The sequence below is a fragment of the Leptonychotes weddellii genome, chromosome 15 (genome assembly GCF_054177405.1).
Source record: "Leptonychotes weddellii isolate Sample4059 chromosome 15, ASM5417740v2, whole genome shotgun sequence".
Taxonomy (NCBI): Eukaryota; Metazoa; Chordata; class Mammalia; order Carnivora; family Phocidae; genus Leptonychotes; species Leptonychotes weddellii.
Window position 1 is genome coordinate 51244910 of NC_138383.1, and position 15309 is coordinate 51260218.

Sequence of the window (15309 nt, forward strand, 5' to 3'; positions counted from 1 at the left end):
TCTGTTTTGGCCCCGCCCTTGAGGCTCTTGTTGCCTGTTTGGCATTGGGAGCGCACTGTCTGGTCTTGTCCTGCCGTTTGGCTGTGAGGCCCCCCGCCCCCCTGCCTGCGCTGCTCCGGCATACGGAAGGAAGCCTTCAGTAAGCGATGGCCGGTGGTGGTGACAGGCAGTGTAGGAGAGAAAGATGCTGGGTGAACTGGAGGTTATTTAGACCCTGTGTGCTTCGCTGTGTTGGGGATGATGGTATTGGCTTCTCTGGAGGAGAAGAGCTAGAGAGGAAAGGCCACAGCTTTGTTCTACCTTCCCCTGATTTCCAAAATACCACTTCATCATGTCCTGTCATACTGTAGAAACTGCAGTGGCTCCCCATTGCTTTTAGAATCAAATGTTAGGTTAACCTTTAGGCCTGTATACCTTTCCACTCTTATCTCCTGGTGCTTTTTAGCCGGCCATGCCCATTCACAGTTTCTCATACATGTGGGGATTTTGTCCTTGGCTCCCTTTACCCCCTTTAGCCCTTTGCTCCATCCTAAGCCCTTTTCCCTTTCAGGGACCACAGAGGAGCGTTTAACAGTAGCATGGAGTTTGGGAAAGGCTTCACCAAACCAGGGCTTGAGAGGTTGGAAGAATTTGCCAGGCAAAGGAAGGAAGGGATAGAGTTGAAAGGTATAGCGCAGGGGTGCCTGGGTGGCTCAGTCGTTTGAGCATCTGCCTCTTGATTTCAGCTCAGGTCATGATTGCAGCGAGGTTGTGAGATCGAGCCCTGTGAAGGACTCTGTGCTCAGTGTGGAGTCTGCTTGGGATTCTCTCTCTCCTCCTCCCTCTGCCCCTCCTCCCCACCTTGCTTGCGTGTTTGCTCTCAAAAAAAAAAAAAAGGTATAGTATATGCAGATAAATTGGGGTGAAAGAGTGTGGCAGAGTTTGAGAATGGCACTCCTTTGGCACCTCGTCTAGAGTATGAGTTGGGGGGGACCTTAGTAAGCATTGCATGCAACCTCTCCCCTCCCCTTGCCCGATAAAGGAGTCCCTTCTGTAACATCCTGGACAGCTGTGTGGTGAGTCTGTTAACAGTATCAGTGAACTTGCTGTTTTGTATGTCTACCTGTTTCACTGTTCTTCAGCCTGAGTTTCAGACTTGGGCTCTGGGGTCAAACTGCATGTGGGAAAATCCTGGTTCCACCGTCCTCAAGCCGTGTGATTAGCTCACACAACCACTCTGCATCTCAGCTGTCTCTCCTAAAAGATGCGCATGATAACGGTAGCCACCCTGTGTAGTTAGCATGAGGATTCGACGAGTTAGTGCGCGTAGAGCTCCTAGAACAGTGCCTGTCACACCCTTGCTGCTGTTAGTGGTGTTCTGCTCTGTTGCTCCGGCCCTGCCCTAGGAGGGCTTACTCCGTCTTCTGACAGCCCTTTCAGACGTGGAGGTAGCACGGTCTCACAGGTGGGTCAACTGAGGCCGTAAGTGCAGAGGTGAGCCTCAGCCAGCCAGTGGCAGGACTGGGACCAGCTCCACATCTCTTACGCAGCTTGTTTCTCCCAGGTTGAACCAGTGTGTCCAGCCTTTGTATGAAGCCCCATGCATGCGTTCTGCTGCTCTGTGCCCCCGTTCTGGTCTGTGAGGATTTTGGCACATTCTCATGTGTACCGTGGTCTTGATCCCACAGGTGGTTAAGGAGGTTAAGCAGGAATGGTCTGAGCGTTGTCCCGTGTTGCCCTTGGGCTGGGGCAAATGGATGGAAATCTGCAGTCGACCAGTCTACTTCTCTCTCTTGTCTGCAAGGTGGATCAATAATGGCCTTCTAACGAGATTGTAATAACAGTTCTTTGCAGTTTACTAGGCATAGTCTTGTTTGTGAGACCTTCGAGTCTTCACAACAAGCTATGAGGAAAGGTTGGACAGGAAGAGGGGTTGAGACTTAGGGGCCCAGAGTCTTGTCCCGGGTCTCACAGAGAAGTGGTGAATTTGGCGCCATCCTTGCATCCACACTTCCCCTTAGTCTGACTGTGTTACACTTTTTATCTCTTACATGCTGCGTGCAGAGGGCCTGCACTTGGGTGCTGCCCGAATGGTTATGGTGTAGATGGCAAAGCACATAAGTGGGTGTGGTAGGAAGAGGCCTGAATCAGGAGAGGAGGAGGAAGATACAGCGGCCAGGTTACTGTCTGCATGGAGATGGGTGTTAGCTCCTTGGAAATAGGGGGCATTGCTTTGTTTTTAGAGAGAAGGTCAACTTGCTTCACTTTGCACAGTTAGGGCCAGACCCACTGTATTCAGTTGGGTTTGGGGCCCCATGTTCCAGGCTGTAGAGTTTCAAACTGTTGGGAATCTGGTGAGTGTTAACTTGCATGTGAAACATGAAAGAGAATAGAATGGAATAGAAAAGATCAGGGTACGTTGTATCTGATAAGAAAGTATTACATTGTTTCATGAGACTTTTATATCAGTATCGCAGAAATGTATTTCTATTTTATTTTATTTTATTTATTTGACAGAGAGAGAGAGAGAGAGAGATCACAGGCAGGGGGAGTGGCAGAGGGAGAGGGAGAAGCAGGCTCCCCGCGGAGCAGGGAGCCTGACACAGGGCTTGATCCCAGGACCCTGGGGTCATGACCTGAGCCGAAGGCAGATGCTTCACCGACTGAGCCATGCCCCTGAAATGTATTTCTTTCCTTTTTTTTTTTTTTTTTTAAGATTTTATTTATTTGAGAGAGACAGTGACAGAGATAGAGCGAGCACAGAGGGGAGGGGGAGGGGCAGAGGGAGAAGCAGGCTTCCTGCGGAGCAGGGAGCCTGATGTGGGGTGACAAGGACCCTGGGATCATGACCTGAGCCGAAGGCAGATGCTTCACCGACTGAGCCACCCAGGCGCCCCCCGAGATGTATTTCTTACAGTGGATCAGCCAGTGAGACTTGAGACGCACTGCTCTGAGGTTATGTCAAACTGGAGGGTCCCAGAGGGGACAGCCAGCATGGGAATGAGACTAAAGCCATAGCAGATAGAGAACTGGCTGAGGGAGACTCAGGGCCTGTTGACCACCATGTTTAGTGATCCGTGGGCTGTTTTGGGGCAGAGGGATCAGATGTGTTCTGAAGCGCCCCATAGGTGGTGACATTAGGGAGACACATTTCCATTCATTATACAGAGAAGAGAGTTGTTGCTGTCAGAACTGGTCAAAAGAGATGAGCTTCCCATCACCAATGTGTGTCACAGAGACACTGGAGAAGGAGTTCAAGCCATGTGAAGGCATGTATGTTAAGAGATTGGTAGGTCCATTCCAATTTGAGGGTTTAAATAGATCTGGAATGATCAGTCTTCTCCTCCCTTAATATTCTCCAGTGGCCTCCTGGTACCCTTACTATGCGATGGAGCTCCTCAGCCTGATGGGCCAGGCTCTCTCTATTCTGACTTCTGTCTCTTCGTCTGCTGCCCTGCCTCCGAGCCACACCAAGCAGGAGAGTCCTCGAGGTCATCCATGCACTCTGTGTCCATGCTCACATTCTGGCCCCTCTACGTAGGATGGCTGCCTCATCTCCACATGCTTACAAATTCCTAGTTACTCATTAAAGCTCAGTGCAGGGGTGGTTTTCTCAGGGCCATTTCCCCCGAACGTCCCAGTCCCTTTTGGGCTTCTGGCCTCTGGAGTGTCTGTTAGCTTCTGGCATAGTGGCACATAGTGTAGGATCCCAAATCATACCACGATTCAAATCCAAGTACCATTATTTACTGGTACTAACCTTGTGACCTTGAACAAAATACTTCACCTCTCTGTCCCTCACTAGTAAAAGGGTAGTACCTACCTTTAGGGTTGTTGCGGAAAATAGGAGTTGACCCAGCTGAGGTGCTTGGAGCTCTGCCTGGTGCTTAGTAAATACTCAGTAAATGTTAGGTACTGTAGTTGTTTATGCTGTAGTTCTGTTGTGATAATCATTACACATCACATTGCTACTGTTGGTTTGCACATCCGTCTTTTCCAAGGCTGTGAGGATTTTGGAGGGCAAGGACTGTGCCCTGTTCATTTTAACATGCGCAGAGCCGAGCGCATTCGGGTGTATAGTGGCTGCTTATCAGAGGGTGTTGAGTGAGTGCGTGAGCAAACTGGATTCTGTGAAGTCCTGTAAAACAAGCTAGGTGTTAAGTGTTGGATTTGAAAACCTGTACGTTTCTTTAAAGACAATTTCCAAGCGTGGGAAGTTATATATTTATTTGGTGAAGCTGTTAGCAATGCTGTTCAGATTTTTTTTCACCCAATATGTTTGTTTGAAAATTCTTTTTATTGTATTCATTAACTATTGATAGATCAACAGAATCTTTTTTTATAATTTTAATGTAATTTATTTTTTTTAATAAAGATTTCACCTATTTATTTCAGAGAGAGAGAATGAGTGGGGAGGGGCAGAGGGACAAGGAGACTTGCCACTGAGCAGGGAGCCCGATGCGGGGCTTGATCCCAGGACCCGGAGATCATGACCCCAGCTGAAGTCAGACGCCCGACCGACTGAGCCACCCAGGCAGTCCACGAGGCTCCTGCTAAAAGCAGTGGTCCTCCGTGCTCCCGCCCAGGGTTGCCGTCACTCCTCAGCTCCTGCAGCTGGCTCATGAGTGGTTTACCTGTGTATCGCCAGGCAGCATGTGTACATTCCTTCATGAGTTTCCAGTTTTAGACTTTGTTCTATTCCCGCTGCAGAAGGTGAGTCCTCAGTTGACTTTCCCCTTCCTGTCCGGGCCCGCATCCACGCATCTCCTTTCCTCCCTGCAGATCCTTTCATCTTGGTGTGGAGGTTATTACGGGCGTGTAAATCCTGTACGTGGCTGAGCCATGCAGCGCTCCACGACTGCGACCCCTTTCTTACACAGCTTTGTATTTTCTCTGAGGTTAACAACAGAGTTGGTACTGTTCTTGTGCTTACTTTTATGTTCTTCTGTCATTAATTTAACCCCAGATTCTCTGCCACTTGCCTGAATCTCTTGCAACACATTGGCTGTGTTCAGGCACACGGGAATTCCATCGGACTCACCTTCTCAAGAACCCTCTGATCCGCTTCATTCTGGACCTGGTGTTCTTTAGGTTGTTGGCATCTCCAGCAGCCGGGGATTCATTTTCTCTCTAGGTTGGACCCCATTCTTCCCCTTTCTTGGCCTATTCGGTTTTCTGGTGAGCGCACCCTCTAGGAGCTTTCTGAATAAGGGAGCATTAACTAGTTTATTTTTTGAGAGCCTTGCATGTGTGAGAATGTCTTTTTCCACTCTCTCACAGTTGGTGGTATTTTGACTGTGTATTAACTACTGGGTTAGAGAGAGTTCCCCCAGAATGTTGAAGGCCCTGCTCCTATTCCAGCTCACTGTGTAACTGCTGAATCAGCCTCTGATTCCTGACCTCTGACATGGACACTGTGTCTTCTCCCTGGAAGTAGGAACTTCTCTTTCCTCTCCGTGTTATGAAATCTCAATACGATGTGCTTTTATTCACTGCGGAGGGTATTCAGCCTCTTCAGTTTCAAAACTCATGTCCTTCAGTTGGAAGAGATTATCTTGGACCGTAAGAATTGTCATTTCCCTCCCTCCTGTTTCTGTTTCCTTCTCTGGGACTTGTAGTATTTGGGTATTGGATTCCTGGACTGGTCTCCCGTTTCTTTTCCTCTTGCCTTGCCTGGTTTCCATCACTTTGTCTTTTGCTCTAGTCTCTGGGCACTAGTCAATTTATCTTCCAGCCTTTTGAGATTTATCTTCCCAAATCTATTGTTGAGATTTTCACCCTGTTCTTCACCCTGAAAGCTCATGCTTCTGCATCCATCCTCACGGGCAGTGTCTTCTCTCCACCACGATCTCTTTCCTCTGATCCCTTCCATTTCATTTCTTTTTGGTGGGGAGCTTCCAGACCCAACGCAGCTTCCTGACTGGGTCTAATCAGAAAAGAACAGGGTGATATTTTCTCTCCTTTTGAACATCATCCTTTGAGTGGTGTAGCCTTTGATCCTGTCATTTTTTTGGATAATATTGTCAGGTTGAGGAAATGCAAAGAGAATGCTTTGTCTTTCCCTCACACATTGCTCTAAACTCTGTCCCCCAGCCTGCATTTATGCCCATGGTTTTTGGACCTGAGTGTAGGAATTTGCTATGTTCCTTTTAAACACTGTGTTTAGAGGTCTGTGGTGGAAATCGGGGTACTCGTGTCAGTCATGAAACCTCAGTGGGACATCTCCATATTCCACAAAGAGGGAAATAAGGAAAAGGCAGGAGTTTTAAGGGAGAGAGAGGATTACTTAGAAAAGAAGGTGGGAGAATCCTGAAGTATTTCATGGTGAGGGATGTCTGTGAGTGAGTGAATCAGCAGGAAGAGAGAAGCCACTGATCCGGGAGGGACTGAGATCTGGGGAGAGAGGGCAGTCACCAGGTGAGGAGAGTCTTGTAGAACATGGGAGGAGCCGGTGTCAGGGACACAGGAGAGGGTGATGAGGCGGGTTCAAAAGCAGTCTAATGTGCTTTCATTGTATTGGACTCTGTTCAGATGCCGCTTAGTCCAGACAGCAGCCTGTGAGTTTGGTAATATTTGCTCCATCTTTCAGATCAAGGAGCTAAGGCTTCTGGAGGTAAAGGAATGCGTGGGTAGTCATATAGCCGGTTAGTGACAGAGCAGCATTCAAACCAAATCCCACACTGTACCCACTTCCCCAGATGGCCCAGTACTGGCAGGGAGCAAGCTCGATTATGGCTAAAGGTTAGTGAAAACAGAGCGGTGGCATAGATAAGTATCCAGTTAGGTCTTGTGTCCAAAGAGCGTTTGAAAGGAAAAGCCCTGCTAAACCTGAGGTGCTACTCTGAGCCCAGTCTCCCCCTCTAGCTTTCTATCTGGCTCTCTCTAACTTGCTGAAAAATGTTGCACTGCTTGCTTCCTGAAGTTATTTGGGAGAAGGGGATTAATCTCTTGAAAGAGAGGAGATGATAAAATTGTGTGTACATGAAGTAGTACTTGTACACATACATTCTGCGAAGCACAGTGAGTTACCGTCCTGAATTTGGTTGTTCTCTGGATGATGCACATGGACCCTTTGCCCAACTGCCACAGGGCACTGCCGGCAACAGAGTGTCCAGATCTGGAACAGATGTGATTATATTGCATCTCTTGTGTTGTAGGCCTTTGCCCAGTTTGACGCAGAGGGCGATGGTACCGTCGATGCTGAGAACATGTTGGAGGCCCTCAAGAACTCCAGTGGAGCTAATCTCCAGGGGGAATTAAGCCACATCATCAGACAGCTGCAGGCCTGTTCTCTTGTCCCAGGTAAGGCTCTCACCTGAGTGCTGAAGGCCAGAGAGTGCTAGCGTAGGGCCAGGTTGAACTTTGCTGTCCTATGGGTTGTAATTAGGTAAGGGGAGGGCCCCGTGAGATAAATGTGCTTCTCCAGGAGTCTCTGTTAAGCACAGGAACTGACTCAGTCTGTGCAGTCATCTCCTTGGGTCCCCAGGACCGTGATGCTTGAGCAGTTCTACCATTTTTGTGAACTTTTGTTGTGAGCCTACCTTCCTTAGTGGATCTCTTTATTTCAGTCTCTCAAGAAGCTGTCCCTGGCTCCTGGTTCTCTTAGCATTGTGCATTTGTCTTTTGCCTCATGTCACCACTGTGATTAATTAATTACCCACTTATCTGTAAATGTCTGTCTTTACTCCTACACTGTGAGCTCCATGAGGATAGCGGCCTTTTCTTTCTGCTGTGTCCTCACATTTAACACATTTTGGGTATATGGTAGGCACCCAGTGGGTTTTTTTGTTTGTTTGTTTTGTTTTACTAGAAAGCTGTCGCTCAGAAATTTAAGTAATAGTATAAGTAGCGTACAAATTAAGCAATACTTCTTCTACATTGTACCTATGAACAAACTTTGTGTTTTTGTATGGTTTCTTCTGGGGACTCAGAAGACAGATTCAAAGTTAAATTACCCTCCTTTTTTTCCAGTGAGAAAACAATTGAGTTTTTGAGAGGAAAAAACTTTGCATATCACCCTTTTAGCCTCAGCTTATCTCAGAACTTTCCTGCTCTGCATTCGGGGTCCTACTACTTAGCACGGAGCCTGGCAAGAACAGCGGTGGAGGCAGGTAGACTTGGTAGATACGTAGATGTGAATCTGATGGCCCTTGACCTCTCTGGCTCAATGCGGAGGCTGTGCTGAGCTAGGGAAGGATGACGTTTGTGTATTAGTGAAGAATGCACATTTTCATTCTTCCTTAAGTTGTCTTTAATTATGTCATCTTTATAGAGCGTTGTAAGTAGTCCAGACATGTGAACTTTTTCCTACTCTCACGGCAGTTAAAATTATGCTTTGGATTATGTTTAGCTAAAGTATATCTTGGCATTTACGTATTGCTCCCGCTTTTGCACTACCAGCACATGGGAAGCATCAGGAGCTTTACGTGGACACCTCAAACAGATGTTTGGGAGGGGAGGGATGGGGTGGAGATCAGGGAACCCACCCAAGATAATACTTACTGCATTGTTGCTCTGGGGAGATTAGGTGAGAAAAACGCGGGGTTCGGATCCCGAGGTGTTTATGTACCAGAGCTGTGACTGGGACGTTCTTGTCAAAATTTTCTGTCACCGCTCAGTTTAAAAGAAATTGCTTTATTGCAGTCCTAGCCTGAACCTTGGTAAGCTGGGCTAGCTTGGCTCCTGGGATTTGTTTCCTCGTCCCTCTTTCCAGCCGAGATTGGAACTTGTCCCTTTCTTACCCTATCGTGCTGGTGCTCAGTGTTTGCCAGACTTGTATGACTTCCCATTAGAAGAGGCTGTCTGTGTTCTCCCATGCGTCCTGAGCACACGGGTGCTCCATCAGCCATGTCCTCACGTGAAGGTGGGGCTGCTGTGGGGTCTGCCAACGGGAGAAGAACTGTATGAGGAGGGTGAGGGGTGGCACGGACTTTTGAGTCTTGGGGAAATTGAACTGGTGTCTCCAGGGTTTGCCTGGGCGGGGCGCGTCATCAAAATGGGGTGCTTCCGACACACAGTCTCTCCTCAGCCTCATGTTCTATCTTGAAAGTCAGTGCGAAGTCTCATTCTAGAATATAACCTGTGTGTTTTACACTTAAAGTAATTTCTCCTAAGACTTCTGGAGCCTTGTTCCAGGTGCTGCTTCGATGGGGTGTTCTGTTTGTGAAAGCTCATCAAGCGGTACCCTTGTACTGTAGGTGCTTTTCGTTAGGTCTGTCGCGACTCATTAGAAAGCACACAGAAGAGAAGTGCCCCCAAACCTACAAGTGTATTTGAGCTCCAAGAAAAGCTGTTGCGTTTACACTCTCCCTTCTTCACACTGGGTCATGGGTACCTTGGTTCCAGGCATATGTATTGTCGGTTATGATGGGTCATGAAAGGGTTTTAAACGGGTAGACGTTGTGTTTGTAGGATTACTTGGGTTAATGCCAGACAAAGGGCAGCCAGGAGAGCCACTCAGGAAATCTGGGTGGGTCAGTGTGAACAGGAGATGTTGAGGCCAGGGCCTGGGCAGTGGCCAGAGGGATGGGCAGAGTGGGCAGACTCCAGGGAGCCGCCCTGGAGAGAACGTGGAGCCCGGGAGGAGCACCTGGGGCAGAGCCTTGTGCATTGTGAGATGCTGCCGGGGACTATGGTCAGGGTGGTGGCTGCATCATCATTATCGTGATCTCATGTAGCTTAGTATATAAAAGCAGTTACACTTTTACTTTCTAATGTGATAAACTTGATTCCTAGTCCACATTCTATATACAAAATTGTATAAAAACTTCTGGTCAGTATTTCAGTGCTTATACATTTTTTAAAGCTTGGATTGAAACAAATAATCATTTATTGTAAGTCTTCTAAAATTCTATTAAACTAAAATGAAATTAAAATTTTTTAAGATTTTATTTTGAAGTAGTCTCAACAACCCAACATGGGGCTCAAACTCACAACCCTAAGATCAAGAGGCTCATGCTCCACCAACTGAGCCAGCCAGGTGCCCCAAAATTAATGTTTAAATTGAGGTTACCACTGGTTCATTTCTCATTTCTTTTCTTGTCTTTTTTTTTTTTTTTTTTTTAAATAGGCTCCATGCTGGGCCTATTGGAACTTGTCCCTTTAAATAAATAAATAAAACTTGTCCCAAATAAATAAATAAAATCTTTTTTAAAAAAACTGAAAATATCAGTGAAGGTTTTTTTTTTTTTTTAAGATTGTAATTTATTTTTCAACAGAGAGAGAGACAGAGAGAGAGGGAACACAGGCAGGGGGAGTGGGAGAGGGAGAAGCAGGCTTCGTGAGGAGCAGGGAGCCCAGTGTGGGGCTCCATCCCAAGATCCTGGGATCATGACCTGAGCCGAAGGCAGACGCTCAACGACTGAGCCACCCAGGCGCCCTCAATGAAGATTCTTAATGGCTGCTTTTAATTCAGCCAATTCAGAGAGGCCACCAGGCAGGGGGTGTGGGAACACTATTGTGGTGGGTTCCTAAAAACCAAAAATGGGTTTTGTCTGCCTAGGTTTCATAGACATCTTTTCAGAGTCCAAGGAGGGCCTGGGTGTGCACGCATCCCTGATCCTGCGCTTCCTACACCGCAACCGGCTCTCCGGCACGGCTGTCCCCTGCCCCATGCTGGACCACTGCGGGAACGTGTGCTCCATGAGGGCTTCCGTTCTGAAGGAGTCCTTGGATCAGCTGCTCCAGAGAGAAAAGGGTACGTGTACCCACGTGGTGGGGGCTCCTCAACACGTTCCACATGCTGTAGCAGCCAGCCCTTCTCCCTGCCTTCATCTCTGAAAGCCAGCCTGCCTGCTTTCCCTCCTTCCTTCCCTCCTTCCCTCCTCCCTCCCTTCCCTTCCCCTTCCCCTTCCCCGTCCCCCTTCCCTTCCCTCCTTCCCGCCTTCCTTCCTTCCCACAACTGGCCTCTCGTCGTTCAGGTCTCATTACTTCATCTAATTAACGCCCCCCATTCCCCATCACTCCCCCTTCTGGTCACCATCACCTTTGTAGGTTTAATGTTCTAAATGGCACTTATTATTTGAAATTGTAACATTATTATTTCTCTCCGTTTTGTCTGCCTTGTTCGTGTCATTATCCTTAGCACTCGAAACTCTGCCTGCCACATAGTAGGTACTCTGTGAGTAGTAGGTGAGTCAAGGAGGAAAGCCACCACACACAGTGTGGACTCACTCAGGTCCATGGAACACAGAGTCCGGAAAGAGACTCAAGTGCGTGTGGGAATACAGTACCAGATAGAGTCAGCATTACAAATGGATGGAAAGGTGAATTAAGTCAACAAGTGAGGTCAGGGCAACTGGCCAGCCATTTGGAGAAAAAAATAAAACCAGATTCTTAACCCATTCCATTCACTGAAACAAATTTCAGATGGATCGAAAAGTTCAACTGTAAAGAAACTGAAGTGCTGGAAGAGGAGTCCCACTCTGCACAGCTCCTGCCACAGGGACCTGGCTAAGCAAGATGTGAGACTCAGAAACTGTCAGAGATTAATAAATTAGACTTTATGCAAACTGAAAGGTCTGTATAGCAGAAAATAGAAGCAGAGTCAAAAGACGAATGAGGGCGCCTGGGTGGCTCAGTCGGTTAAGCGACTGCCTTCGGCTCAGGTCATGATCCTGGAGTCCTGGGATCGAGTCCCACATCTGGCTCCCTGCTCCGAGGGGAGTCTGCTTCTTCCTCTGACCCTCCTCCTCTCATGCTCTCTCTCTCTCTCTCTCAAATAAATAAATAAAATCTTTAAAAAAAAAAAAAGACGAATGATATCCTAGGGAACAAAAATATATTTTGTAACGTGTTAGGACAGACTGAATTTTTTTTACTAACTCTAACCTTGGGCACTTACTTAACTCTGTGCCTTGGTTTCCTCGTCTCTGAACTGAATTAGTACGTAGAAAACATACAGAGAAGTGCCCGGCTCACAGTACACAGCACCTGTTACGTGTGTGCAGATCTACGTCCTGTGACATACAAACCGGCGAGAAGGCTTGGGACCCAGCAGAAAGTTAGATGAGGGTAGGATGGGGCCGCTCTCAAAACACAGGTGGCTTACAAAGTCTCACACATATTTAAAGAAATGTCCACTGAAACTGTAAGATACCCTTTTCTTCTCTTAGTGTGGTTTTGCAAATATATCAATGAATTAAGTATTTTACTATAGTGAGCTCATGGAGCAACCCTTGGCCAATTTCTGCTTTATAAGGGTTTTTTGGAAGGAGATTTTAAGGAATACTTATTTTTCTAGGACCAAAGCACCAAGCATATTTATGTTAGATATTTTAAATGACCCTTTATTTCTCTTTGTGAAAGAGATGTCATGTGATAGAACCTGGTTTTCCCTGCAGAAAGTCCTGGAGATCTAACCAGAAGCCCAGAGATGGACAAACTTAAGTCAGTAGCAAAGTGCTACGCTTACATAGAAGCATCCTCCAACCCGGCAGACATCGACAAGATGACAAATGGAGAAACGTCCTCCTACTGGCAGTCAGATGGCAGTGCCCGCTCACACTGGATTCGGTGGGTGCTAGAACAGCGGTTGGTGAGAGCCCAGAAAAGGACCTGCTTGCTTTCTCGTACCTCATCAGTGTGGTCACAAATTAGCTTCTGAAGTTTAGAATGTTTTCTACTTCCCTGCCTGGTTGTTTTCTTATTGGAAGTGACTATCTGTGGAGACGTCTGAAGAATCAAGTAAAAAGAATTACATGAAATCATGCTGCCTGCTTCATGTATTCATGAACGTAGGTAGTCATTTTGCCTGCGTTGTGTATTCATGAACGTGGATAGTCATGCTCCCTGTGTCGTGTATTCGTGAACATGGGTAATTCCTGCACTTGGTACTTAAGGGAGAAAGAGTATTTGACTGATATTTTATCATACTGATTTCAGATCTTTTCCACTAGTTTCTCAGGAAAATTAACATCACAAGGGGCAAGTACTTTTCTTACATCAGATGTGATTTTACTTTTTAAGATCCTTTCTGTGCATTAAAAAAATCTGTATGCACCTCTCTTTGCCAGTTTGGCAGAGGAGGAGGGGATGGGATGAGCAGGAACCCTGGGGTAGAGTTGGCGGCCGTAAGCTGGTATTTCTAGAAGTTCTGAAGCTGCCATCTAAAGTTTCACCTGTCTCTTCAGAGAATGGGCTGATTCAATTGGTGGAAATAGAAGTAATTGTCTTGTTCTCTCACGGGGAGTATATGTGACCTTTAGCCATCTAATTTATAGAAGAGGTAATATATTCAGTTCTTCAGATGAGGTTTAGAATTTGCTTCTTGCAGGTCAAGCGGTCTTTTTAGGGTGTTCATGTTGTACTTTCCTGCCTGTACTGATGGCTTAAAGGGAAATTTAAGATTAACCTTGAACCGAGAGGAATTTAGAGACACAGGGAGGTCGTAAGGACTTTTCCAGTTGGTTGCTTTTAGGAGAGAGTGTCTGATGGGATCAAATACAAGCCTGCAGAGATGGGACTCGTGGGCGCTGCTGGCTTCGCCCCATATACACACTTGTCGTTTGTGCTCCCCGTGTTTTCCAGCTTAAAAATGAAGCCAGACGTTGTGCTCCGGCACTTGTCCATCGCGGTGGCTGCCACTGACCAGAGCTACATGCCGCAGCAGGTGACAGTAGCTGTGGGGAGAAGTGCCAGCGATCTTCAGGATGTCCGCGACGTGCACATTCCCAGCAATGTCACTGGCTATGTGACACTGCTGGAAAATGCCAACATCAGTCAGCTCTGTGAGTCAGCCAAGAGGCAGCTTGCCTTCTGATTTGGGGAGTGGGAGGGACGGAGAAGGGATCGTTTTTAGTGGGAGGACCTCTACAGTGGAGACACTGTCGGATTTTCTTGGGAGGTTTGATTTGCTTCTCATGCACATGGGAGTAGCCATTATTTCGTCTCTGTGGTGTTTCGTAGAAAGTTATAGGAGCCCTTTTTAATGAAAAATATTTTATTCTTGTTTCCTTATTAGAAAATTAGAAAAATATAGATAAACAGAAATTATTCAAAATCCCACTACCCAAGGGATTGTCACTGTGAATATGTTAGTGTGGATCCTTCCAGATCTTTGCTTGTTAGTGTGTGTGTGCGTGCGCGCACGCGCGATCCGTGAGCGTGCACACACTCGTGGCTTAAAATAAAACGTAGCGTTGTGCATGTGTATTCACAAAATGTAACGTATCTGTATACATATTTACAAAACGGCGATAGTCTTTCCATGCTGTTGTGTAAAATGTTTTAGCGTATTGCAGACCATGTGTTCTTGCACACCTTTACTTAGAGATGTAAGAACATGCCTTAATTTTAACCAGCCCTTTATTCCTGGACATGTACGTTGTTTCCATTTTTATACTAGTATGACCTTGCTTCACACCTAGCATTTTGGAAATAATCACAATTCTGTGATTTCTTTCCAGGCTTTTTTCATTCAGGGAGCCGGGATGCTTCATGTTTTGTCTCATTTCTCCTAATGCTTTCCTGGGCCAAAAGAAGTGTCCTTACTTTGCTCAGAGGAACTGAGGCCTAGGGAGGTAGCGTCTTTGTGTCTCGTGCCTGGGCAAAGCGGTAGTTAAGCTCCTGGAGTAGACGCTCCTTTCTCTTAGCCGTGTCCTCTTCAACTTGTCACCTCCTCCTCTCCAGCCCAAACAAGGGATTGTGACAGCTCTTAAAAGGGGTCATGCCTGTGTTGTCATCTATTTGGACTTGATTATTAAACATAAATTCTCACAACTGCTGTGAGGCAGCAGCTCTTTAAATCAAAATTTCAGAACCCCAGCAAAAATTGTAGAAATTTTCTTACCATGTATTTAATCAGGATTTAAAAAATGGTCTTCGTGTTAATTTTCAAGATGCGTAAATTCCTGAGAAACTTCGTGATGGAAAGGGTTAAGCCACCCTTAAATTTACACAGTAGTCTTATGACTCCTTAGTTTGGTTGATGCTTTTCTGACAAGTTTATTATATGCCAGCTCCATTGTACACATTATTTATTTCTGGCATCAAAGTATATTTCAGAATTTTCTTTTCAAAATGTGAATTACTATTTTGCTTTTAGTTGGGAGCCTAGCATTTGCTGAACTGAAGAAGTTAATCCAATACTGAATTTGTCGTTTGCGCTTGACAGATGTCCAGATTAACATAAAACGTTGTCTTAGCGATGGATGTGACACTAGAATTCATGGTCTGAGGGCTGTTGGCTTTCAGAGAGTTAAGAAGTCTGGGGTCTCGGTGTCAGATGCTTCTGCAATCTGGTACTGGTCTCTGCTAACCTCTCTGGTGACGGCGTCCATGGAGACAAACCCCGCCTTTGTCCAGACAGTGCTGCACAACACGCAGTAAGTC

The 15309-nt window shown here is 46.5% G+C and overlaps 1 protein-coding gene across 3 annotated transcripts in view; it reads left to right on the forward strand.

The window, feature by feature from the left end:
• Positions 1–15309, forward strand: part of ZZEF1 (zinc finger ZZ-type and EF-hand domain containing 1) — a 103136-nt gene that overhangs the window by 7291 nt on the left and 80536 nt on the right. For 2 of the 3 annotated variants that reach the window (XM_081805928.1, XM_081805927.1), the window contains exons 2-6: positions 7137–7281; positions 10481–10675; positions 12321–12492; positions 13507–13706; positions 15092–15302. In XM_081805928.1, coding sequence (XP_081662054.1) covers positions 7137–7281; positions 10481–10675; positions 12321–12492; positions 13507–13706; positions 15092–15302 — 923 coding nt within the window. The remainder of the gene's footprint in view (positions 1–7136; positions 7282–10480; positions 10676–12320; positions 12493–13506; positions 13707–15091; positions 15303–15309) is intronic. The other variant, XM_081805929.1, reaches the window with a different exon arrangement.